Below are 25496 nucleotides of genomic sequence, written 5' to 3'. Positions count from 1 at the left end.
CCCCCATCTCATTACCACTACAACCTAGACTGTTAAACTAGGCAGACTGCCCACATACTACAAATATTTAATACTTTGCGGTTTACAGTGAGGGAATAGGAAACTTTACTTCCTTCTTCCGTCTTAGTCCTCGTGATATCACGTGCCTGATGCAGTGCGCAGTCACGGCAGCTGCTATTGGTGGGCTGTCCAAAACCTCGTGTCATATGACCGGCGCTGAATGGTTCCTAGAACGTAATACAGCACTTGGTTACAAGGAGTCCTATAAATCAAATTTGGGGTGTTTGTTCCTTTTGGAGAATAATGTTAGCTCTTATTAACAAACTTCTGGACTGGTTTAAGTCTCTCTTCTGGAAGGAGGAGATGGAGTTGACGTTGGTCGGGTTGCAGTATTCTGGAAAGACGACCTTCGTTAATGTTATAGCGGTACTGTAGTCCTGCACTAATATTATTCTCTGTCAGTCTCTTTTAACGTGTTTACAAGTCTGGGATTCCTTGGGTGGAACTGCCAGGTTTATTTGCTGCCGCAATTTCTTTAGAAATTTAAGTGAAGCACGCTGTCGACTCAGCTTTTAGATAATGTACTTAGATGTGGCTGCTGTCATCAAGGCGGTTTATTTGAGCTACTCCTGCTGAGATTTAATAGATGTGTGGTTTTACTTATAGATTTAGAAATATATGCAGTGCATTGTGTTACTGCTGTCAGGCATTGGTCGTTTTCTACTTTATACTTGGTGTGCTAGGTTTATATCATGAGCTTACAGGTTGGCTGTCAGTTATTGAGGATCTTTTGCTGCAAGGTAGGCTTTAGTTCATGTGACAGAACTAACAGAGATAGAGAAAGGTATTTAGATTATTTCAGTGTAACAACTTTCTCTGTAAACTTCGAGCTGTAGATGACATTGCATCTCTCAACCTCCTCAGTAATCATTCTGAAAACAAAGAAGCAAAACCTTGTAATTTCGACACTGTAGCACCTTCTCTGACCAATATTAAAGAAGTGATATTAGTAGTTTGATGGCTTATCAACATCTAACAGTGTTTTTGTTATTCACTTGGAAAATGTAATGATTACAGACGGGCATCCCTCTTCCAATATGGGCTTTGGCCCACAGTAATTTTTGGACAGTGTTACTGACATTTGTGAACATAATTTAGTTCTTTGTGTTTGCAGATAATTTTTTAAGGGCTGCAAATATTAACAGGCAATCAACCTGATATCTGATTTTGTTTAGTGTGACTGACAAGTTCCATATTTTGGTCTCTGAGAATCTGTCAAGAGGTGATATGGTGTTTGACACACATGGACATGCCAACACATATGCAGTTGGGCCTGAAGCCATGGGAGACTAAACCCATGTATAGTGGGAGTGCTTTCTGGACATTTAAGTCATGTTTCTGTGATCATATATATAATATATGTACCTTTTATAATGCAGAAATGTCTCAAAGTCATGCAACTTGTTCTGGCATTGAACAGCGTCCCCTTAAATTGACCCTGTTTTTGAAATTGATAGAGTTGTTCATTTACTGAACTTTGCCTAAAAAGACACTTGGGGGCAGTGAGGGCTTTAACCTGTATGTGGAAGCCTTTGAATGAGGGATGCACACCTTTATCTTGCAAACAGAACCATCAGGCATCTTGTTCCATGGTAATATATACTGTACCCCCTGGAATGATGCTAGTTATTTAGCCAATTGTTAAAGCTAATCCTGTTCTCTTTGTACCTTGGCATAATTCATGGAGATGGGAGGACTCTGCTCAGTGTCAGCATCTTTCCTGCATTTATGACATGCACAGAGAACTTGGACATATCCCTCAGCATCTCCCTCAGTGTTTTTTCATCTAAAGTCATTCACTCTCCACATGCACAGCTACTATGTAGTAGTTGTATTTGTCTAGTGCCAATGTTCTAAAGGCCTTTGAGACATCTGAAATTCTGGCAGTTGAAAGACAACTCACTGTCACCCTGTTTTTGTTCATCCTAGTGAGTGAATCTGTGTGTCTCACTATGGGGTCACTAAAAATATTTGTGGGGTGATCTAGTTCAATGGAAATGAAGCCCTTTGTCTTATGGTAACTCTGTTAAAGGTGGGATGTTATGTGTTGTCATGTTTGATTTTTTTTTTTTTTTTTTTTTTTTTACTCATGTTTTTTATTTTGATGAAATAACACAATAATTTAATACATTCGTAACATTGAATAACTATTTACAGTATTTCCATTCAGCCTGACAAAAAGGATTCGGATAACTTGTATAAACTATGATAGGAAGAGTTTGATTCCATCTGTAGGGTATCGGTCAAATTCAAAGCTTTCCTCCATGGACTATTGACCAATGGCTTAGGAAAAGTTATTAACTCTTTAGTTCTTTTCTCCATTAGTATACATTTCTTCAGTGATGGTAGAATTTCTCCATTGTGGGTGCTACATTAGAGTTCCATCTTCTAGTTATACATTTTCTGGTAATGGCTAACATTGTCCACAACAAATACAGGTCATCTTTTTTCATATTATTGCTATTAATAACATTCATTAAAATTAAAGACTTTGACAAATCAAATATATCAGTATAGATAGCTTGAAGAAATTTGTTAATCTCATTCCAATATGGTTTAATATTAGTACAGTCATAAAAAAAATATGAGACCAGTCAGCATCAGTGGACAGATGATATCTTGAACATAACTTGCTGTTTGAAGGGTTCATTTTTGAGAGTTTCCCAGGTGTCAAAAAGGATCTGTGTAGAAATTTCCAATGAAAAATCCTCCAGAATTGTGAGTAAGAAATTAGTTTAACTGAAAATAAAATGTTTGTTTTATCTTCCATTGATAATGATACTTGAAACCCTTTAGTTAGGTATTGCCAGTAAGAATCTTTGGGAGCTGTCTTATAGACAAAGTGTTATGTAGATATGATTCATTCTTAACGCTGATATTATTATATAGAATTCCAAAAATCCAGTTTATAATTTTTGGTACGGTTTTGAATGATGAGTTATGCATTATTCTACACAGATCCTTAGTGTATGCTGTGACATCATGTTTGATTTTGATATTTGAGACTTGAACCATTTGGGTCTAGGAGGCTTAAGTAAAGATTTCTTTACAGTGCTAACATATGACATTATATTACATGTCAAGGATGGGTGCATAGTGTATTGTGTGTTTGTGTCATTGTTCACAGTATTTTTTTTTTTTTTTTTTTTTTTTGTGAAAGGGCGTCTTTCTAGTTGCACCTCTCACAGAGTTATGTGTTTAAGGGCTCGTTGTCTGTGAGCTTAAGATAGTTGCTACGCTGCTTTAGGATATCTAATGCTATGAGGCTGGCAGCAGACATGAGATAAGGAGCTCGAATTGAGTAAAGGTCTAATGGTCCAGTGAGTATCAGATTATGGGGTGAATAGAGTAGGTATGCATACATGTTTTTAGGTAAATAATTAACTTGAGTTTAAACATGACTGTAATAAGCACAACTCGGGAACCTTGCAAGTCCATTTGTAATGGCTAAGGGCTTAGATGTTCAAGTATCACTGTGAGCCTGTTTACTGATAGGATTTAGGTGAGTTGAGTTGCTTATATTAGGAAAAGTTATAACTGAAAGTTCTTTTGTCTGTTGAGAGCACATTTCAGCACCGCTGCTCTAAGTACAGATTTGCACAAAAAATAAACAGAGAAAATGAATGAACCAATGAAAAACATCTGAAGGTCTAACCAATATTAGTTAACTTCCCCCAAATGTGTAGCAACTTCCCTTTTCCCACTAAGATGACCTCTACAAGTTGTACACAGCTTGCATACCTAGCCAAAACTGTTTGCTGTAGCTTTGAAAAGTGACTAAGCATATAGCAAATAAAGTACAGAGCAGAAACAACTCTAATTGAAATGCAGTGCAGACAATAAGATGATTTCAGTTAAAAGCTGTAACTTCAAAGTCGGCGAAAACACAGTAAAATGTAGAAAAGTGTAGGAAAACTAAAGAAACCACTCAAAAATGCTTTAAATTGTTATGCACAGCACAGAATTCACTTGAAGTGTAATACAACTGTGAAACAAATCCAGGGAAAACACTATAAAATATAGAAATAAAATGACAGAAACCACTCTAAACTAAGTAGCTAGGTGATAGTACTTGCATTACAATACGTGCACTTTTCTGTTTATTGGTTGCAAGAGGGAGACAAACCACCACTTTGTTTTTCTGAGTTTATGGCTAGGATCTCTGCTTCCAGGAGTCTTGGAATTGCAAAGGTGTGCTGCACAAAATTACATGAGACATCTGATGGGGATGGGTATATGCAGCTGGGTCTTCAGCATGTTAAGAGATAAAGTATGACTGAGTTTGGAATGCTAATGTGGGTAGGAAATGCATGAGGGAAACAAAAACTGTCAAAGCCACTATTGGAAACCAAAGAAGAGGTAAATTAAAGTTATAAATTGTCTCCATAACAGAAAGCATGCCTCAGCGCCAGACACCGCTGGTAGTTTAAAGAAGATTTAGTGCTTTAGTTTTCAAACCGGAACTTTCTCAGAAACTAACATAGCACACACACATCAGTTCCTTTAAAAAGACTTGTCTTAAAGCCATATTGTACACTATTTCTACAAAAAAAAAAAAAACTTAATTTGTCTTCATTTTAAAAATATGATACACAAGTTTACTATTTAAGAATCGTGTGTAAAACCGTAGTTAAAGATTTAACAAAAATACTGAAGTCCTTAAAGATAAATAGATTTTAGATTTAGAATTGAATGCATTGAAATATCATTCAGACCAGGAGGGTTAGTGGCATTTAGATGAAATTGTCAAATAAGTTCCCGAAGTTCTGTTTTATTTTCCCAGTCGCCACCTCAAGGGTCCAGTGGAATTTTGTCCAAAACACAAAATTTGTAGTTGCTCCCACCCGTACAAGTGAGGGAATGTCTGAACAGTGTGCTATTTGTGTTTTTTTCCTAAAGTCATAAAGATTTTCATCGATACTTTTATTTAATGCACATTCAAGCTTTCCTCTGTAAAAACTAGAGCAGCCTGTGCGTACTGCTACATATATTATTTCTGGGGTTTTACAATTGCCTCTGATGTGATTAATTCTATTATTAAGTCCATTATTTGTCCTTTAGTATGTAGGAACATTGTTTACAAGTTGCTTATCTAGTGGTGCCCTTCTCAGCTGCTACATCTGTTAGATGTGAAGCACTATGCTCAAACATTAGTTTAATATTAGCAGCTGTTTTGAATACAAAAACGGTTGGACACTAATGTATTGATAAACAAACTACAGGAGCCAGTAATGCTCCAGTAATTGTTTAAATTGTCCTTAATTTTATGAATATCTTCAGTAAGTTCAATCCCGAAGCTCTATTATAGTCCACTAAATTAGTGGGTAAGGTGTTGGCATATGTTCCCAAACTTTTAAATTAGTGGGTAAGGTGTTGGCATATGTTCCTAAACTTCTAAATTAGTGGGTAAGGTGTTGGCATATGTTCCCAAACTTCTAAGTTAGTGGGTAAGGTGTTGGCATATGTTCCCAAACTTCTAAATTAGTGGGTAAGGTGTTGGCATATGTTCCCAAACTTTCCATTCCAGCAGAGTTACTTGCAACTAGTAGTGGTAGACATCTAGTACCCCATTCATATAGTATGGGGTTACTAATATTACGTATGAAATTGTGGGGTATCCTGTTTGTCTAAGCATTTGTTTTAATATTGTAAATTCATTAAGAAAGTCTTCCCTGTTTGAAGACATCCGTGTTGTCCCTTAGCAAGACTTCTCTTGTGTCCCATGGGGTGAAAACTGTTAAAATGTAGGTACGAGTTACTAAATGTGTTTCTGTAAAGTCTAGATTTAAAACCAGATGCATCAGAACTAATCATGGTATCAAGGTAGTTCATATTTTGTTTGGCAAAATTCCATGTAAATTTTAGGAAAGTAGTAGAGAGTCATTTAGCTATTGCACAAAATAGTCAATAGTCTCTATAGGGTCCTGTTCATGAAATAAAAATATCGTCAAGGTATCTGAGATATAACTCACAATGTTTAAAATAATTTGAATTGAATACAAAGTTCTTCCCATGCTAGGATGATCAGATTAGCATACGTAGAGGCACAAATCACTCCCATTGCTACCCCTTTAAACTGCTTAAAAAACTTGCCTTCAAAAAAATGTAATTGTTGTCTAATGCAATAGTCATTGACTTAATAATAGAATTAATCTCATCAGTGGCAATTGTAAAACCTCAGGAATGATGTCTCTGTATAACAGTATGCAAATGCATACCGATAAGACTGAACGTGCATTAAATAAAAGGATCGATGAACCTCTTTGACAGTAGAAAGAAAAACACAAATAACGCACTGCTCACACATTACCTCCCTTGTACGGCTTCATGCAACTACAAATTTGGTATTTTGGACAATACTCTAGTGGAGCCTTGAGGCTGTGACTGGGAAGACAAAACAAAACTTGGATAACTTGTCTGGAAATTACAGAAGTAGAACACTTAAACAATATTGCTGAACCTGGTTTATTATCAGTGTGACAGTGTACAATAATGTTTTCTCATGTGTAGACCCTAACTGTAAACACAATATGAAAAATAGAGACTTAAACGAGTGCAAAGATAGCAAAACATATCCACGTAAGATGCATGCATTAACCTGCCTGGTCTGAATGATATTATTTCAATACATTCAATTCTAAAACTAAAATCCGTTTGTTTTCAAGGACTTTAGTAGTTTTACTAAATTTTTAACTACAGTTTTTTACACGTATGATTCTTGTACGACTCAAATTTCATATAGTTAATTTATGTATGAGATTTTTAAAATGATTTATACAAAAATAAAAATTTTAATGTACAATACCTGTATACTATGTTAGATTCTGAGGATGTTCTGGTTTGGGAACAAAAGTGCAAAATCTTTCTTAATTAGCTTACAGTGGTGTCTGATACTGTGGAATCTATTCGGTTATAGAAAAAAAAAATAGGACTTTAATTTGCCTTTTCTTTGGTTTCCAACAGTGGCTTTGGTGGTGTTCTTTTGATTGTCAGTTTTGTTTACACTCTCCATTGTTTACGTGTTTTGTAGTCGTAGGTTATACAGCGCTTGGAAGTCACTGGGGTGGAAAACCAAGGAGACAACGTGGATATTAATCCTGACTCCACCATGGATCTCACAAGACTTGCTTCAGATGTCTGATTACTTATAAGTGAACTTACTCTGTTATTGGATTTGATTACTTTACCATCTGGAAAACAACAAAGCACATCTTTGCATCCATTTATCAATGATACACGGTGGGATATGGAAGTTAATGTACTGATAAGCCAGGAAATTTCGGACACAACTACATTTAGAATACAACCTTCGCTTTTCAACTAGGCAGTAATATGTTCAACAACATCTGCAATGGAGAGATGATTGTTCCATAAGGTGCTGTAAATGCTTTACATAATTCACATAATGTCAATAATTAAATTGATTCTAATTTAAACTTGTGGTTAAATCAATCCTTTAGTTTTAAAAGTAGAAATTACAGGTTGGGGGAACAGCAGGAACGGGATAACCCATAAGAATACTCAGCAGGATCGTTGAAATATTATACTTGTTTGGAAAAAACTTCAGAAAATGATTTGGAGTTAGACAGCTCATACTTGTCAGAACGCGTAAAACTACATATAGTTTCCAAAGGACTAAGAATTTTTAAGTTTTCAAATGAATTTAATAATCAAAATATTATGTTTAAAGACTTTATTGATACGTTTGGTTTAGAACTTATCAAAATTATTACCAAATAATTCCTTCATAATAGGAGCGCTTTTTCAAGAAGTAGAACACTTAAACGATATTACTGAACATGATTTATTGTTTAATCAGTGTGACAGTGTACAATAATGTTTTCTCATGTGTAGACCCTAACTGTAAACACAATATGAAAAATAGAGACTTAAACGAGTGCAAATATAGCAAAACATATCCACGTAAGATGCATGAGGCACATTTTGAAAATCGTATATTACATCAACAAGTGACGGATGTATTTAACAAAGAGAAAAATAACAATTTCCCATCTCTTATGGTGATAATGAGCAGGATTTTCTAGAACTCAGGAGATCTGCGAGGATAGCAGCACAGTCATTACCCTGTTGGGATATGGGCCAGCATATGTTCCCTCACCCCCCCAATGAATTATAATCATTGGGCGAACTACCAATGTTCTAACTCCTATGCTCAGCAATTCATAGAATTTATAAATTCAAATGCCCTTGAACAACTAGTATGTTCCCCCACTAGAGGGGACAACATATTGGATTTAATCATCACAAATATGGGTGCCCATTGTACCACACCCTTTATCACCCCCTCCTTGGTCAGATCCGACCACAAACTGATAACCCTGGACATCCTCACTCCTCCACCTCCCCCAGTCAAAGAAACCATAGTCAAAAACCTTTCCAAAGCAAGCTTCAAACTACTTGCATCCGAAGTGGAAAGCTTCACTATTCCCTTGCAGAAGGATAATGATATCCAGGATGCAGAATCCTACACCAAGGCACTCTATATGCATCTTCAGGATTGCATGGACCGTGCTATCCCAAATAAAACCAAGACTCCTTCCTCAAGCAAGAAGAAACCAGTCTGGTGGACCCCGGCCATAAGCAAACTATACAATAAAAGGAGGAGACTTATACAAAAAAGGCCAAATCTCAAGTAGAAAAATCATCCCTGATCAGCATTAGTAAGAAATTGAGGGCCCTCATCAACTCAACTAAAGCTAATTTTGAAAAGAAAGTTGCCAAGGATGCCAAGGATAACCATAAGGCCTAATATGGCTACGTTAAAAACCTAAATGGCAATGCTCAGGTCTGTTCTGAGCTAGTAAAAAATGGAACAAAATACACTGACCCTTCTGACATTGCCAACATCTTGGCTGACAGGTTCAGTGCAACCCCCCCCCCCCCATTCACCACCTACAGGGCCTATTACCATTCCAGGGGATTGTGTAAGTCCAATTATTACTTATACGTTGGTTAACAAGGCTCTATCTAAAGCTAAAAACACTGCCTCCATGGGACCAGATGGTGTCTCAGGCTGTGTCATACACGAGCTCCAAAAGGAATTAACCCCGCATCTTAATACCCTGTTCAGTCTCAGCCTCTCCATAGGATATGTTCCCATAGAATGGCGCACGGCAGTGGTGGTCCCGATACACAAGGGTGGGGCCACAACTGACCCTGGGAACTACCGACCAATAAGCCTGACCAGTCTGATCTATAAGGCTATGGAGCAAATCATTATGGAACTCATAAATGGAGAGATTGGGAACCTCCAGTCGCTGGAACCACTTCGTCAAGGGCAGGTCATGCCTCCTGAACCTGGTGGAATTCTTTGAGACAGTTACTCAGGCTATAGAAGGAGGTACACACGGCTTACCTTGACCTTGCTAAAGCATTTGACACCATTCCCCATTCGGGTATTATTGATAAGCTCACCAGCTTGGGCATAAACCCTTACGTCACAAGATGGATCGCAAACTGGCTCTCAGACAGATCCCATAAAGTAACAGTAGCGGGATCTATGTCCGAATCCAGACCAGTAACGAGTGGTGTGCCTCAGGGCTCTGTCCTGGGGCCCCTCCTGTTTGGCATATACTTCTCAGAAGTACAGGCAAGCACGGAAGGGCTGTGGCTGACTAAGTTTGGGGATGACTGCAAACTGGGTGCTATAATATAGTCTCCGGCCGACTGATGCATGGTGTCAAAGCCATGGTCTCAAGCTAAATGCAAAAAAATGCGTAGTAATCCCCTTTAGAAAAAAAACAGAGTACCCGCGAACTACCACATAGGAGGTAACCCCCTGAAATCTGAAGAAGAAATAAGGGCTCTAGGGACCCAAGTAGATAGCCAGCTTTCCTTTGATAACCATGTTGCCAAAGTGGTTAGAAAATCCTTCTATGTGACCCATCTGATCACGAAAGGGTTCGCATCAAGATCTAAGGATGTAATGGTGCCCCTCATCAGACCCATTATTGAGTACAATGCACCGATTGGAATGTACCTGGCTAGACATCTCCAGCAGCTGGAGAGACCACAAAGGTACCTAACCAAGATGATTACTGGCCTCAAACAGTTGCCCTATGCAGCACGATTGAAAAAGCTAAGACTGTTCTCTGTTGCATACCACTTTCTCAGAGGCGATATCTGTCTAAAGTACAGAGCCATGTCCAACCCAGAATTGATGGACATGCTCCATCTTAGCAAAACCAAATCTACTCGAGCTACACGCTCTAGGGATATAAACCTCAACACAACAATGAATAGAACATGCTGGAGGGATAGATTCCCTTTGCAGAGACTTCCCTTACTATGGAACAGGGTCCCGATCTACATAAGACAGAGCCCCTCACTATCACTCTTCAAGAGGAACCTTGATGAGTGGATGGGTAACAAAGTTCACACCAGGGATCACACCAACAGCACTACTAGATAGGGGCCAAGGGTCCTAGCTGCTAGTACAAGGGTCTAGGGAACTACTAAAGGGTCAGTGAATACCGCACAACGTGGCTGGGCTAATATATGCCTTCGGGCAGATAGCCCAGTACCAACCTATGAACCTATAAGGGAAAAGAAAGGGTCTGAAATGGCAATGCTTCATTAAACATACAGCATTATGTTATGTTTTAATGGTTACAATGTCTGTAACTACATTCACTTATTAAATACCCCAGACCATTATAGCTTATTTTTAGAGGGTTTAAATACATCCCAGCATTACCCTTCAATATTGCAGATTCGCTAGTAGAATTCAAAATTTTTCAGAAGAAAATTAAATTTGACAATTTATCTTAACATAAGGGAATAAGAGACTTTACAGTCTAATTTTAAATTTAAGAAAAACAGTGTTTTCACCCCCCCCCATGCATCTGACATTGCAAGCATTTGTAAAAGCTTGTTTCAAGGATTCTTGTAAGCTTGTAGCAGAGCATAAGCACAATAAAGTTAAAAAACTCATGCCCAGCGAGAAACAGATCATGGATTTATTAAAAACAATGGATCAGTTAGGATCATGAGACCGAACAAGGGGGTTGTACTATAATAGTCAGTTCACTACAGTATTCTACAGCCATAAGTGAGAGGCTTTAAGACACTGATGCATATGTCACAAAATGATATCCATACTGCCCCTCTTAAGATTGATCTATTCACAGATGAATTACTGCCAGAAAGTAGGATTGATGAAAGAAATCGTACATCTTTAATGATTAAAAAACCCACCATTCCAAGGATTTTTGGGGGTGGGGGCTTTTCAAACTTCGTAAAGACACTCAGAATTTGAAATACAGACCAATTGCCGCAGCCCATGGCTCTCAAACGTACCCCCTTGGTAAACGCTCTCCCCATATATGGTCTGAAAACATTGTTTTTTTTTTTACCCATAGACATTGTGGACCTTTTCACCTGTATACCTAGAAGAGAATTAATTGATTTGTTCCACAAAAGTGTTAGTGTTCCTTTCTTTAAAATCTAGAAGTTCAATTACTGAAATATTTAATGACTATTGTATTAGACAACATTTACATTATTTTGGGGGTGAGTTTTTCCAGCGGATTAAAGGTGTAGCAGTGGAAGAGGTTTGTTTCCCTATACAGGCTAATCTGGTTCTCCTAGCATGGGAAGAACGTTCTATTCAATTCAAATTATTTTAAACTATAAATTATATCTCAGATACCTTGACAGTATTTTTATTTATTGACAGGACCTATAGAGACTATTGCCTATTTTGTGCAATATCTAAATGACTCTCTACTTAGTTCATAGGTTGGCACTAGGCTATCGGCCCTAGGGCCTATACAAGCCTAGCCATAACAATTCCTTGGCTATTTCTTCCCACAATATTTACTTCCCTGGACCCCTGTCTAGCAGGGCGACTGACATGATCCCTGGGGTGAATTTCCTATCTCCCATCCAATCATCAAGGTTCCTTTTGAAGAGTGCCAAGGAGGCGCTCTGCTTGACATGTATGGGGAGTCTCTGGGTTAGGAACCTATCCCTCCAGCATGTTTTGTTCATTGTGATGACAAGGTTTAGATCCCTGGAGAGTGTGGCTCTGAGAGATTGGGATTTCTTTTAAGTGGAGCATGTCCAACAGCTCAGGGTTTGACATGGCCTTGTATGTTAAGCAGAGATCGCGTCTGAGTAGACGATATGCCACAGAGTATAGCTGGAGATTTTTTAGATGGTCAGCATATGGCATCTGCTTTAGGCCTGTGATTCATTTAGTGAGGTATTTCTGTGGCCTTTCCAGCTGTTGCAGATGTCTTGTGAGGTACATACCAAACGGGACATTATACTCTGTAATGGGTCTAATGAGGGGTGAGTACAGTGGGACAATGACCTTCTTTTTTCTGGATGAAAAGTTCTTAGTGATGAGGTGTGCCATATAGAAGGATTTCCTGACTGTTGTGGCGATGTGGTTATCGAAAGTGAGACCACTGTCCACCTGTGTCCCTAAGTCTCTCATTACACTTTCGATGTTTAGTGTACTGCCACCTATGTGGTAATTCATGGGTACGTTTTTTTCCAAAGGGGATAACTATACATTTCTTGGCATTAAGCTTGAGCCCATGGCTCTGGCACCAGGCATTGTTTCTGTAAGGCCCTTTTATAGACTATCCACATAATTTGGGGATTCAGTAATGGCTCCCAGTTTGCAGTTATCTGCAAACTTTGTTAGCCAGAGTCCCTTAGTGTTGGCCTGTACTTCAGAGAAGTAGATGCCATACAAGAGTGGTCCCAGGACTGAACCCTGAGTTACTCCACTTGTCTGGAGCTGGATTTGGAGTCGGCTACTTTTACAGTCTGGGTTCTGTCAGTAAGCCAGTTGGCAACCCATCGAGTGATGTAGGGATTTATGCCCTATTTATGATTCCAGAGTGGGGGATGGTGTCTAAGGCCTTGGCGAGGTCCAGATAGGCTGTGTGGACCGCCTTACCCTCATCCACAGCTCTGGTGACTGATTCTAAAAAGTCAATCAGATTCAGGAGACAAGATCGGCCCTTCACAAACCCAAACTGGGTGGGGTCTAGTGTTTGAAGGTTGCCAGTTGTCTTTGTTTATAAGTTCCATGATAATGCATTCCATGTCCTTGCAGATCAGGCTTGTCAGACTGATGGGACGGTAGTTCCCAGGATCCAAGGAGGATCGCCCTTGTGGAGTGGGATAACTGTAGCAGTGCGCCACTCAGTGGGCACGAAGCCTGAGGTGAGGCTATGATTAAACATGACACTTAGGTGAGCTGCCAGTTCATTTTGTAGTTCATGTAGTACACAGCCTGGGTTGTCATCTGGTCCCATAGATGCTGTATTCTTAGCTTTGGAGAGTGCGGTTTCTACCTGTGTGACCATGATTACCAGAATTTGTCAATCTTTTGGTATTGAGATGGGCCCTTTAGGGGGTGAAGTTGGCACTAAATCGATCTGCCAGGATATTGGCAATATCCTTGGGATCAGTATATTTGATGCCATTGTGTTGTAGCTCAGAGCAGATCTGAGCATTGCCATTTAGATTCTTGACATAACTATAGAATGCCTTGTGGTTGTCTTTGGAATCTTTGGCAATTTTATTTTCTTAACTAGCTTTTGAGGATTTTATGAGGGATCTCAGCTTCTTACTGAGGCTGGTGAGGGAGTTTTTTTGTATCCTGGGATTTTCCTCTTTTCTGCAACAGTTTCTTCCTTCTGTTGTATAGTTTATTTGTAGCAGGGGACCACCAGATTGGCTTCATTTGTTTGGAGAAGAGCATCTTGATTCTATTTGGGATGGCATGATTCATGCACGAGTGGATGTGCTCGTACAGTGCCTTAGTGTAGGATTCTGCAGTTGAACTTTCAGATCCCGTCTGCATAGGTGTCATGAAGTTTGTCACTTCTGACTTCAGTAGCATGAAGTTGGCTTTGGAGAAGTTTTTTTAAGGAGGTTTCCTTACTGTGTGGTGGGGGTGGGATGTGGATGGTCAAGGGTGATTTGCTTATGGTCAGACCTGACCAATGAGGGGGTGACCACTGGTGTGGAGCATCTATCTCCCATTTGGTAATGACCAGGTCTGGGATATTGGAGCCCCTGGTGGGACAATGGATTAGTTGATCGAGGGCTTTGGAATTTATGAATTCCAAGAACCGTTGGGAAAAGGAGTTGGTACCCGAGTAGTTTTCCCAGTTAATGGCAGGGTAGTTGAAATCACCCAGTATTAGGGTGTTTGTTTGTTTCTTAATATTTTCCAGTATGTTTAGAAAGGTGTAGTGAGAATCTTGGGGCATGGTGGGGGAATTTTGCCAAACACAGTATGAACTACCTTGATACTGTGATTAGTTCTGATGCATCTGGATATAAATCCAGAGTTTACAGAAAACCAACGTTTAGTAACGCTCACTTACATTTTAATAGTGTTCACCTCATGGGACGCAGGAAAAGTCTTACTAAGGGGTAATATATACATATAGCACGGATGACTTCAAATACTCACTGCGGTGGTGGTGCTGCGGTAGCGTGGTTGCCTCATAGCAAGACGTTGTCCCGTTCGATTCTCAGCTAGCGCGTCTTCTGTGTGGAGGCATACGTGAATGGGGCATGCCGTCGTTGAAGGTTGTGTGACAGGGCTGGTAACCCGGTATGTAAAAATCCAGTACTAATCATTAGCGGACTGGAGTTCTGCTGTGGCGACCCCTAACCGGGAAAAGCCGACAGACACAAACAAACAAACGGATGACTTCAAATAGGGAAGACTGTAATGAATTTACAGTATTAGAACAAATACTTACACAAACAGAATACCCACTTAATATTTCATACGTAACATTAGTAACCCTATTAAGGACATTATAAACAAGGACTGGAGCATTATTGACTCCTGTACGTTGTTTATTAACAAATTAGGTTTCCAACCATTTTTGTATTCAAAACAGCTGCTAATATTAAACAAATTTTTGAGTGTCGTGCTACACATCTAACAGATGTAGCAGCTGAGAAGGGCACCACAAGATGAGCAACTTGTAAACAATGTCCCTTCATATTAAAGGACGAATAATGGACTTAATAGAAGAATTAATCTCATCAGAGGCAATTGTAAAACCCCAGGAATGATACATGTACCAGTATGCACAGGCTGCTGTCTACAAGACTCCCCAAATCCCTGACTACTGTGTTTAGTTTTAAGGGTGTTTTATCAATGAAGTAGTTTCCCTGAGTGGCCACCTTTCCAAAAGGTACTATTATGTATTTCTTGGAGTTAAGTTTTAAGCCATGTCATTGGCACCAATCATTTGTCTGCATTAGATCTTCCTGTAAGAGGTTAGTATCTTGGGTGGTGGTTTCTTTGATTGCTCATAGCTTTCAGTCATCTGCAAATCTGGTAAGCCAGAGGCCATTGACATTGTCTTTGAGTTCCGAAAAATAGATGTGGAGGAACAGACCTAGCATGGAGGTGGTCTCTCAAATGCTAACTTCCTGGGCTCATGTCTGTGAACCAGCTGGCTATACAATGAGTTACATATGGGTTTATGCCTAATTTCTGTTTTCAATGCTCAAGTGAGGTATTGTATCAAATACCTTAGTTAGGTCAAGGTAGGCAGTATGCACCATTTACCCACATCCATTGCCTTGGTGACTTTCTTAAGTAAGTCCACCAGGCTCAGTAGGCATGACCTGCCTTTGAGAAAACAAAGTAGATTGGGTCCAATTGGGTCCAGTGTCAGAAGGTTTCCTATGCTCGTGCTCATTTCCATGGTAACTATTTTCCATAGCTTTGCATATGAGACTGATCAGGCTGAAGAGTCTGAAGTTCTCGGGATTTGTTAGTAGTTTTCCCTTTTGCTGAGGGATGACTGTTGCAGTCTAGCATTCATGTGTTATGAAGCCTGTGTGGAGGCTTTGGTTGAATAGTGATGTTAGTTGCCTTAAATCATATTTCAGGCTATTTAGGAAACATCCTGGGTATTATCAGTGACCGTAAATGCAACCTCTAAGGCCAAGAATACAGTATCAAAGACCTGCTCCATATTGATACTTGGAGGGGATATATTGCACAGTATTTCCTGTAGGGTGGCTGGGGATGGTGGGTATATATCTCAGTTCTTTGAATGTGACTTCATTTATCAACAGTTTGGCACACTGTTGTGTACTGCCTTTGAGGTTTTGTACATAGCTAAAGAAGGTTGTTCTAGGCCTGGGGATACTTTCTTTACCTCAGAATTTTATTTGTTGGACTTGACTAGTTCTCCTTTCAGTTTGATGACAAAGGCTTTTTTGGTGTTACACTTCCTAATTTTAGCTTTGAATTTTTTTTTTATTTTACAGCCTGCTTACAGGGTGGTTTGTTTTTGAGTTAGTGATGGGCTTATGTTTGGAAGGCACAGTAGTCCTTATGCAGTCATTAACACGGTGGTACAGAACTTCTTTGAATAGTTCTGCATAACCTACTGTGTTGTTTCTGTTTGGAAGGGCTTGACATTTTGACAAGTTATCGTTTAATAAAAATGTAATTTGCTGTGGAGTAATTGTTACTGGTTTACTGCAGTTGAAGTATTGATTCTTACTTCAAAGGAGACTGCTTTGTGGTCTGACCTTACTGGGTGGACTCCGCACTGGGGGGAATGCAGCATTCTCCCATATTTGTGAGTACCAGCCCAATATGTTTATACCTCTAGTAGGTGTATGCACAAACTTGTTTCAGATGTTTTATCTTTTTAAAGTGTATGAATCTTTGTGCCTGAAAATTTGGGTTCATGTTGGATTCCCAGTTTATGGGGGGGGGGGATAAATTCCTCAATGCATATGGTATTTGGTTGAATGGTGAGTGTTTCCAATAGGTGTGAGTATGAGCTATGGGTTTCTGGGACATAGAGGGTGACCAATAGCTTGCTGGGGTATGGTATGGAACTTTTTATGGTAAGTTGGACTTGGGGGAACTCCAGTGTGTCATCCTGTTTAACCATCCTAGAGGTATGCTTGTTATTAATGTAGATCAAGACACCTCCACCTCTAGTCCCTGTCTGCATTTGCTGGTGTAAATATGTGGAAGACACTAAAACCTTGTATTGACTGGGTACTCTGTGCAATTTATGGTGCAGATGTCTGGTTTTGTATTCTTGTTTAGACTCCTGGCATTGAGCATTAATACCTTTAGATTTTCTTGGGTAGATTTTGCTTTGTTGGAAAGTATGTCAATTTGTCATTGTCTAAAATAGCTCTGTGAGGGCGGACAATGTTTTAGCCAATATTCAAAGGCCTAGAGGGGACAGGTACAGACCATCCTTGGCAAAGCAACATGGTTTGTTCCAAAGTGACAAGAATTGTAACCTCCTAGAATGACACAAAAAAGCCTAAGCCAGTTAGTAAATTCTATCATCTTTTTGTTCACACTGCAGTGTTATCCTTGGTGAAAGTAGCGTATTGCTCAGTGCTAGAGATATACTAGCCTGTGACACATAGTCTGAGATCTCTGTAGGGATGAGGCATCTCCAGTCATGTACCCATACACGGATTACAACTGAATCTTACTGGCACCTGAGTGCGTGTGTAACTTGGCAGATCCTGGCCCTGATAGGCAACTGACTCTTATTTTCTCCTTGTTCAGCCTGCTGTGCAGGGCATCAGTATGTTGTACAATGGACTTCCCTATGATTAAAGTCCTGGGTAGTGTATTGGCTTACCTTATGGGCTTGGTAGTTCATAGGAGATTACTAGGCTATTGACCCAGAGGTCATTTTAAGCCTAGCCATTTCATCCCAATGTAATACCATAGAAATGCAAGTCAGTACCCAAGATTGCATTTAGTGATGACTGCCCATGTTCAGGAGGGTTGTGGGTTTTATACCCAGTAAGAATTTACGGTGCCCCATCCACTTGTCCATGTTCGTCTTGAACAGTGTCATAGAGGTGCTTTGTTTCACATGAATTGGTAGCCTGTTCCAAACACGTGGTAGTTGCTGGGAGATGAATCTGTCCCACCAGTATGTTCTATTTAAGTCGCTGACCATATTTAGGTCCCTGGAATGGGTAGCCCTAGTCCCGTTTGATTTACAGAGATGCAGCAAGTTCATTAGGTTTGGGTCTTAGATTGCTCTGTATGCCAGGCATAAGTCTCACCTAAGAAGTCTATGCAATACAGAGTATAGTGACAGGAACTTTAGTCAGTCTTTGTAAGCCACATGCTGGAGCCCCTTGATCTTCTTTGTTGGAAACCTCTGAGGTCTCTCTGATTGCTGCAGGTGCTTAGTACGGTACATGCCAAATAGAGAGTTATACTCAGTTATGGGCCAGATAAGTGCTGAGTATAGGGGGTTTGTAACATTTTTGCTCTCTTGGCAATGCCTTTACTAATCAAGTGTGCTACATAGAAAGTTTTCCTTAGTACAGTAGATACATAATGGTCCCAGTCAACTTGTGATCCCAGGTCCCTTACCACTTCATGGATACTTGGGGTATTGCTGTTGTTTTGATAGTGTGAGGGGACATGTGCCGAAGGGAATGCTGATGCATTTCTTTGCATTCAATTTGAGACCATGACTAATACACCAGTCGTTGATCTGCGTGAGACCCTCCTGGAGTATATTGACATAATATGGGGATTCAGTGATTGCACCTAGTTTGCAGTCGTCTGCAGACGTAGTCTGCCACTATCGCTTAGTTTTGACCTGAACTTCTGAGAAGTATATACCAAACAGTAGGGGACCCAGCACTGACCCCTGTGGCACCCACTGGTAACAGGCCTGCTGGTTGATGTGGAGTCACCCACTTTGATAATGTGTGTCCGGTTTGTAAGCCAGTAGGCAAAGCATCTTACAACAATGGGGTTTACATTCAGTTTTCTATCAATAATGCCTGAATGTGGAATTGTTTCAAAACCCTTTGCCAGCTCGAGATATGCTGTGTGCACACACACTTGCCCTTGTCAGTGGCCTTGGTCACATTTTCAAAGAAATCTACCAGATTTAACAGGCAGGATCTACCCTTCATGAAGCTGAATTGGGTAGGGTCCAGGGTTTGGAGGTCACCTATGTCTTTATTTATGAGGTCCATAATGATGCGTTCTATGGCCTTACTGATGAGGGTGGTCAGGCTTATGGGTTTGTAATTTCCCATGTGTGTTACTAGGCCACCTTTGTGGAGGGGAATAACTGTTGCTGTTCTCCATTCCACAGGAACAAAGCCTGTGGTTAAGCTGTGATTGAAAAGGTACTTAGTGGTGATGCTAATTCATGTTTTAGCCTGTTTAGAAGACAGCCTAGGATGTCATCTGGTCCTATAGAGGCTGTGATTTTTTTTGCCTTGGACAAGGCTTTGGGGACCTGCTCTTCAGATATGTAGGTTGGGTGAGGGGGGGGGGGTTGGGTGAAGGTTTGTTGTAAGTTAGGAGGGGATAAGGGAGTGAAATTATCACCCAACCTATCGGCTAGCAAGTTTGCTATGTCTGTAGGGCCAGTGTTTGTGTGATACCATTGGCCAATAGTTCGGCACATACTTGGGTCTTACCCTTTAAGTTACATAGGTAGCTGTAAAAGGCCTCACGGTTATCCTTGGCTGTACTACGTTTCTCTCAGAGGACCCCTTCAAGGATTTGACAAGTGTCTTACTTGCCTCTTGAGGCTGAGAAGGGTGCTTTTCCATTGATTGGGTCTTACCTTAGTTTTCTTGGACAGCAACTTTTTGCATTTAAAAGTTTGTTGATGCTGGATGTCCACTATAGCAGCTTGTTTTTACTTGGGGCTCTGGCTTTGATTCTTTCTCATACAGCCAAGTTTATAAACTGATGCAAGTGATTTTACAGGGCTTTAGTGTAAGCTTTAGCATAGTTACCACTTCCAGCTTGAGGTGAGGCTTGGAATGCATGTGTACCTTCACCTAGGAGGGTATCGTTTGTCTTGGTGAAGTTTTTAGTCTGATTACACCCTTTGTTAGTGCCAGCCTGAAGGTGACTGATTTGTGGTCAGTTTTATCTAATGAGGGTCTGACAGTTGAGGCAGTGCATCTGTTTGACATGTTGGTGAGGACCAGACCCAGAATGTTTGTTCCCCTTGTTGGGGTATGGACAGTTTGTTCAAGGGCATTTGAATTAACAAAGTCAAAGAACTTTTGCGCTAGTAAGGTAGGGCTAGCATAGGTTTCCCAATTGATGGTGGGATAATTGAAACCACCCATAACCAGTGTTTTCATTAAAATTTGGATTGTCCCCAGTTTGGTCAAGTAGGCTTCATGGGTGTCGTGACCCATGAAGGGAGATCTGCATCTGGCTATGACTTGAATGGGGGTCTTACCCACCATAAACTGGACCTGGAGTAACTCCATGGAGGTGTCCACTAACTAGACGGGAGGTGAATTTATCTCTAATATAGATTGAAACACCACCGCTTTTAGTTTTCACACATTCATTTTGCAGTGTAAAGGTGTGGAAGGCATTGTAGCCTTGCAAGGGCGGGGTACTCTCTGAGGCCTTGAACCAGGTTCCTGTGACTGCACAGACATTTACATCTTCTAATGATAGAAGTGCTTCCAGGGAGTGCTCCACTGGGTGTGTTTGTATGTGCATTGTCAGGTGGTGTTTCTGTTGAGTGTTTTTGGTTTTGTTGAGGATAGTTTTTGCAGATGAAATGTCTGAGACGTCTTTGGGATTTGGGAAGCGTGCAGTAAAGTGCCTCCGCATAAGTAGGTCTATGTGTAGGGTGCATTCTGTGGGTTTAAATTCATTTTGTAGAATTGCATGATATTCTATTTTATTTAATTGAATGTGCCCTTAATTGACTTACTTAAATGTCGAATCGTGTTTTAGTGAATTAAGTTTGAGTGACTGGAGCTTGCCATTCGTTTATGTGAAGTTGATGTACAAGACAAGGAAATAAAATCTATCAAAATAATGAACAAGCAGTGTACATAGATCGGTTGACTGTGGGAAATTTAATGTGAACACTTTCAACAAGTTTTACATTGAGAATAAACCGGTAATCAGAATAATTTTGTTTAGGAGTGGAGCGTATATATTTATACAAACTGTAGCTGAGGAGTATTAAGTGAAAAGTTTAGTAATGGGTTCTGAATATAAGGGTTTTGTTCCTGGTGTTATTGGGAGTTTGTCAAACAGTAGCTTAACAGAAATGTAAAAAGTACTGTGTACTGACTGTTATCAGTACTACTTTGAGATATTTAACAATGTTAGAAATTATTGGTGCTGTGTTAGAAAAAGTGTAAAGGGCGATGTGTAATTGCAGCAGTTGTTGACGGAGAACAGTTAGAAAAGAGTTTGCCTTATTTTCATGTACCCGATCCCATAAAAGTTGGTGTTTTAAAGCTAGAGAAAGAACTGAGACATGCTGAACCTTCCGTTGATGATTCCTGTAAAAGAGTTTCTGAAGTGTTAGCAAGTACATCTACATGTGCAGTTAATAGTTTGCCATGCTGTTTGGCACTTAAACAATAACTAGGATTAGACGTAAAAAAGGAAAAGCAAATGTTGGTTGATATATGGAATTTAAGGGCTTTAAAGGCTGACATGCTTCCTTTTAAAAACAGTTCATAACTGAACATACTGCAGTGAACGAATCCTGTGCCAAAAGTGCAATTTTCACAACTGAATGGAATCTACATATGTTGTGCTCTGCACAGTTTATATTTGTAGAAGGTATTTTTCCAGCAAGTATACAGCATACACTGCAGTTTAGAAAGTGGTTTCACTAAAACATTGTGCCTGTTGTTTATGCTATTTTGCCATCAAAGACTGAGAGCAGCTATGATTTATTTTGGCAATGATGTATGTCAGTTAAGTGAACGTTACAGTCTACAGTTGAGACTTGATATGATTTTAAGTGACTTTGAGAAGGGACCTGCTAATAGCATTAAAAGAAATCTACCTAACAGTTGAGCAAAAGGGTGCTAGTTTAATATCTCTCAAAATATATGGAGGCAAATACAGAAACTGCATTTGGCAGCAGAGTTTGGTAGCGATTCCCAGTTTGCTTTAATATGTAAACAACTTCCTGCATTAACGTTTCTGTCTCCACAAACTTTTGAGGTTATTGAAGAGGATATGCTGGAATTTGGGAAACTGTTGTGTTTTTTTTTTTTTTTTTTAATGAAAATAACATAAATGGGAGACCAAGACGTTATGGAATCCATAGTGCTACTTCAGAAAGGATTCCTCAACTGTTTGTGTCAAAGGAAAAATATACTTAAAAAATGATCAATACACGGTAGGTTCAGGTTAAGGCACTTTAATCTTGCAGCAAGGAGACAAAAACGTGCTAATACAGAGTTTGTCTAACTAGAATCAGGAAATACCAGCATTTTTATACATTTTCTAATAAGACATTGCCTACCAAGCTGACGTAGCAGATCACAAGTTTTAACATCATCATTACATAGCAGTTGTTTTTATACTTTTCTGCTCGTACTATCAATTTTTGTGAGAAACTTCCTAAGAAAAACAACGTGGCCTTTGCTACCACCAGTTTGATATATGCAGTGTTACCATTCAAGGTACTACGGCTAATTTCAGCACAAAGCAAGTATAGATTGCAGTTCATTTCTTCAACAGTTCTTTGTCTATCTTTATCTCTTCCTTCTGCAGCTGTGCATGTTCTCATACCACAAACAGAGCTAATTGTTCAAAATCATAACATTATAGAATATAGCATTGTTTCATTCATTGCTTCCTGACCTAGCAGATAATCACCTGTTTTTCAAGTACATTTCCAAAAGGCATAAACATGAATTTCGCTGTGCTAGCAGTTACTAGGTCAGAGGGCATTTTGCAAGTTTCAGAAAGCACACTGCAGTTTCAAAAACATCTTTCAGTCTCATATAAAACTAAGCTATATATAAAATAGAATGAAAAACATGTTAACTCTTTTAGCTTCTAATTATCATTAAGCACACACATTAATACATATTTTTATAACATTTCCCCCCTGTTAATACTTTTAATTCTATTTTCAAAAGCATAAACAGTTTGCTTCTTCTCCTAACCTCTTCCATTCTGGATTTGCAGTTAAGAGAGTCATTCAGTTTAGACTTATGAAAGTGTTTCACTTTTCAACAACTCTTCAATTTCAGTACTTTGATACAAAGTGTCAGAAAATGACATGTCTATAAAATCTTTGATTAACTTCTTCATGCAGGGAATACCACAACAAATGCATGCTCCTAATAAGAGTAATCCCACACAAATGGCAATCAGGATGTTCATTAGGATGGAACCCCACCCCCCAAACAAATTCTGGAAAAAGTCCGTCAGAGGGTTTGGGCCTGGTTTGGTCATGTTCGACACTTGCTGGATCCCCTCAAGATGGTCATTTATCTCGTGCTGGTTGTCAGGAATATACGAACAGCATTCTTCTTTGATTAAAGCGCACGCACCACCTCTCGCCACTAGGGTGAAGTCGAGAGCCATACGGTTTTGAAGTACCACAGTTCTCATAGCATTTAGTTCATCAGTCACTAATTCGAGAGCAGACAAAGTTGCATTGCTCATAACTTTGAGAAGTTTAGACAGTTTTCTCAGCTCCCAAATCGATTTCACTGCGCCATATGCAGGGGCTATGCCTGCCCACGATATAATGGTGTCACTCAAGTCCATGTGTGTCAGTTTATCTTTGTTTTTCATGGAGTTATGGTTTCTTCACCCTGCTTCGATCCATCCCACTGGATTCTCTGGTCTCTTGATTGGATTTCTAGGTTTACTGCTAACCTTTCTGACGTTTCAAATTTTTCCCTGAGGCAAAGCTGCAGTGTGTCATATGGCCGGAACCAGGTAACCCAAAAAACAACTGCTGGACCAATTCTCAGGTAGCCATTTATATGCTTTTTTCCCCACAAACAACATAACAATTCTCTACTTTAGTATTGATGTAAGCTTTCCCTGCATGAAACATTTTCTTATCAATAATAGAAAGCTGCTTTAAAAGAACAGATTATGTTGTACTTCACTAACACTTCTATGCATCTTTTCAAAATATGCATCATAGTTTGTATCACAAATAGTTTTTGCCTTACTGGCCTTAATATAACATTTATATGAAACAGTCACATTACAATTACTCAACCCACCTGAATAGTATCATTTTTATAAAAACATACAATCTCTTTTTGTGTAATGGGTACAATGCTATTTTGTCTTGTGATTTCACAGGTGTAGTATCAAAAATCAAGTTTCCCCAGGTCTCATTGACCCCTAGGGGGACATCAGTCATCAATAATCCCCCGTATGCTGTTGGTATAGCTGTGCAAATCCAGCAGTTCGAAACATTAAAAGTCTCATCATACACATATTTAATTGCTTGGTAAGTGTTAAAGTTTGGATGCCAGTCTATGAGTAATGCATCACGTTTGTTCAGTTCAACTCGTGTGGCTGGGAAAAGGAAAGGCCACAGCAAAAAGATCATTGTTATCAGTATAGCTATCAGAATAATCATGCAAATTTTCTGAGGTTGTTCTGCATCCCTGTTTACTCTATACCTGGTTATTTTGTTCTCGTTGTACAACAGTAACAAAGTTTTTGTCCAGTTCAAAGTTCTTAACCAATTTACAGTGTGTCAGATGAATCCAGATGCTTGCTCTGCGATCTTGACTGTAGTGAGTGTTGACAGTAGCACCTGGTACGGTCCTTCCCACTTCGGAGAACTCCAATTAGTTTTCTTCACGACTTTCACCCAGACCCACATGCCTGGGACTATTGCTGCTTCCGATGGTCTGGTTTGCTCTTTATCTGAAACAGAATTTAACTGCAAAAGTTTGTTATTCAAAAATCTCTTCATATACTCTGCAAGTGAACTGTCAGCCTCCTGGTCTGCAGGCATGAGAGGTTTCCACTGAGGTGTGTAATATGCCCTCCCAAACAGAATTTCAAAAGGAGTTAACCCTTTTACATTTGGAACAGTTCTCATACTCAACAGTGCCAGAGGTAGACAGTGCACCCAGTTTTTTTGTGTCTAACTAATCATTTTCCTAAGTTTATTTTTCAAAACTCCATTGTGCCTCTCTACTAATCCTGCAGATTGGGGGTGGTATGCACAATGTTTTTTCAGAGAAATCCCAAAGTAATGGCTCAATTGTTGTATAGTTTGATTTACAAAATGTGTGCCATTGTCACTGTAAATCTTTTCCGGTATGCCAAATCTAGGAATAATTTCTTTAACGAGGACTTTTGCAACAGTAGCTGCATCTGGATTTTTAGTTGGAAAAGCTTCCACCCATTTGGAAAACATATCTATAATGACAAGGCGGTACTTCTTATTTTCACACTTGTTCAGCTCTATAAAATCCATACAGATAGTATGGAATGAATTACGGTGGTGTAGGGAAACTCCCTTGCTTAGGCTTCAATGCCCCTTGTGCGTGATGTTTGTTACAAACATGGCATGCTGCACAAAAATGTTTTGTGTAGTTTGTAAATCCATATGTTGTAAACACTCTATTCACTAACTGTACCACCCCCCCTGTTGAGACATGGC

General features: G+C 39.6%; 1 protein-coding gene across 1 annotated transcript in view; it reads left to right on the top strand.

Moving 5' to 3' along the window:
* The first annotated feature begins 177 nt into the window (after window positions 1–177).
* LOC122815907 (ADP-ribosylation factor-like protein 8A) overlaps window positions 178–25496 on the top strand; it is a 372940-nt gene continuing 347621 nt past the window's right edge. The window contains exon 1 of the mRNA XM_044088757.1: window positions 178–426. Within this exon, the coding sequence (XP_043944692.1) occupies window positions 304–426 (123 nt within the window). The 5' untranslated portion in view covers window positions 178–303. The remainder of the gene's footprint in view (window positions 427–25496) is intronic.

The sequence above is a fragment of the Protopterus annectens genome, chromosome 11.part0 (assembly GCF_019279795.1).
Source record: "Protopterus annectens isolate FY-2018-M chromosome 11.part0, PAN1.0, whole genome shotgun sequence".
NCBI classification, from domain to species: domain Eukaryota; kingdom Metazoa; phylum Chordata; order Ceratodontiformes; family Protopteridae; genus Protopterus; species Protopterus annectens.
Note: the sequence above shows the minus strand (reverse complement) of the source record. Positions and strands in the feature narration are given on the sequence as shown.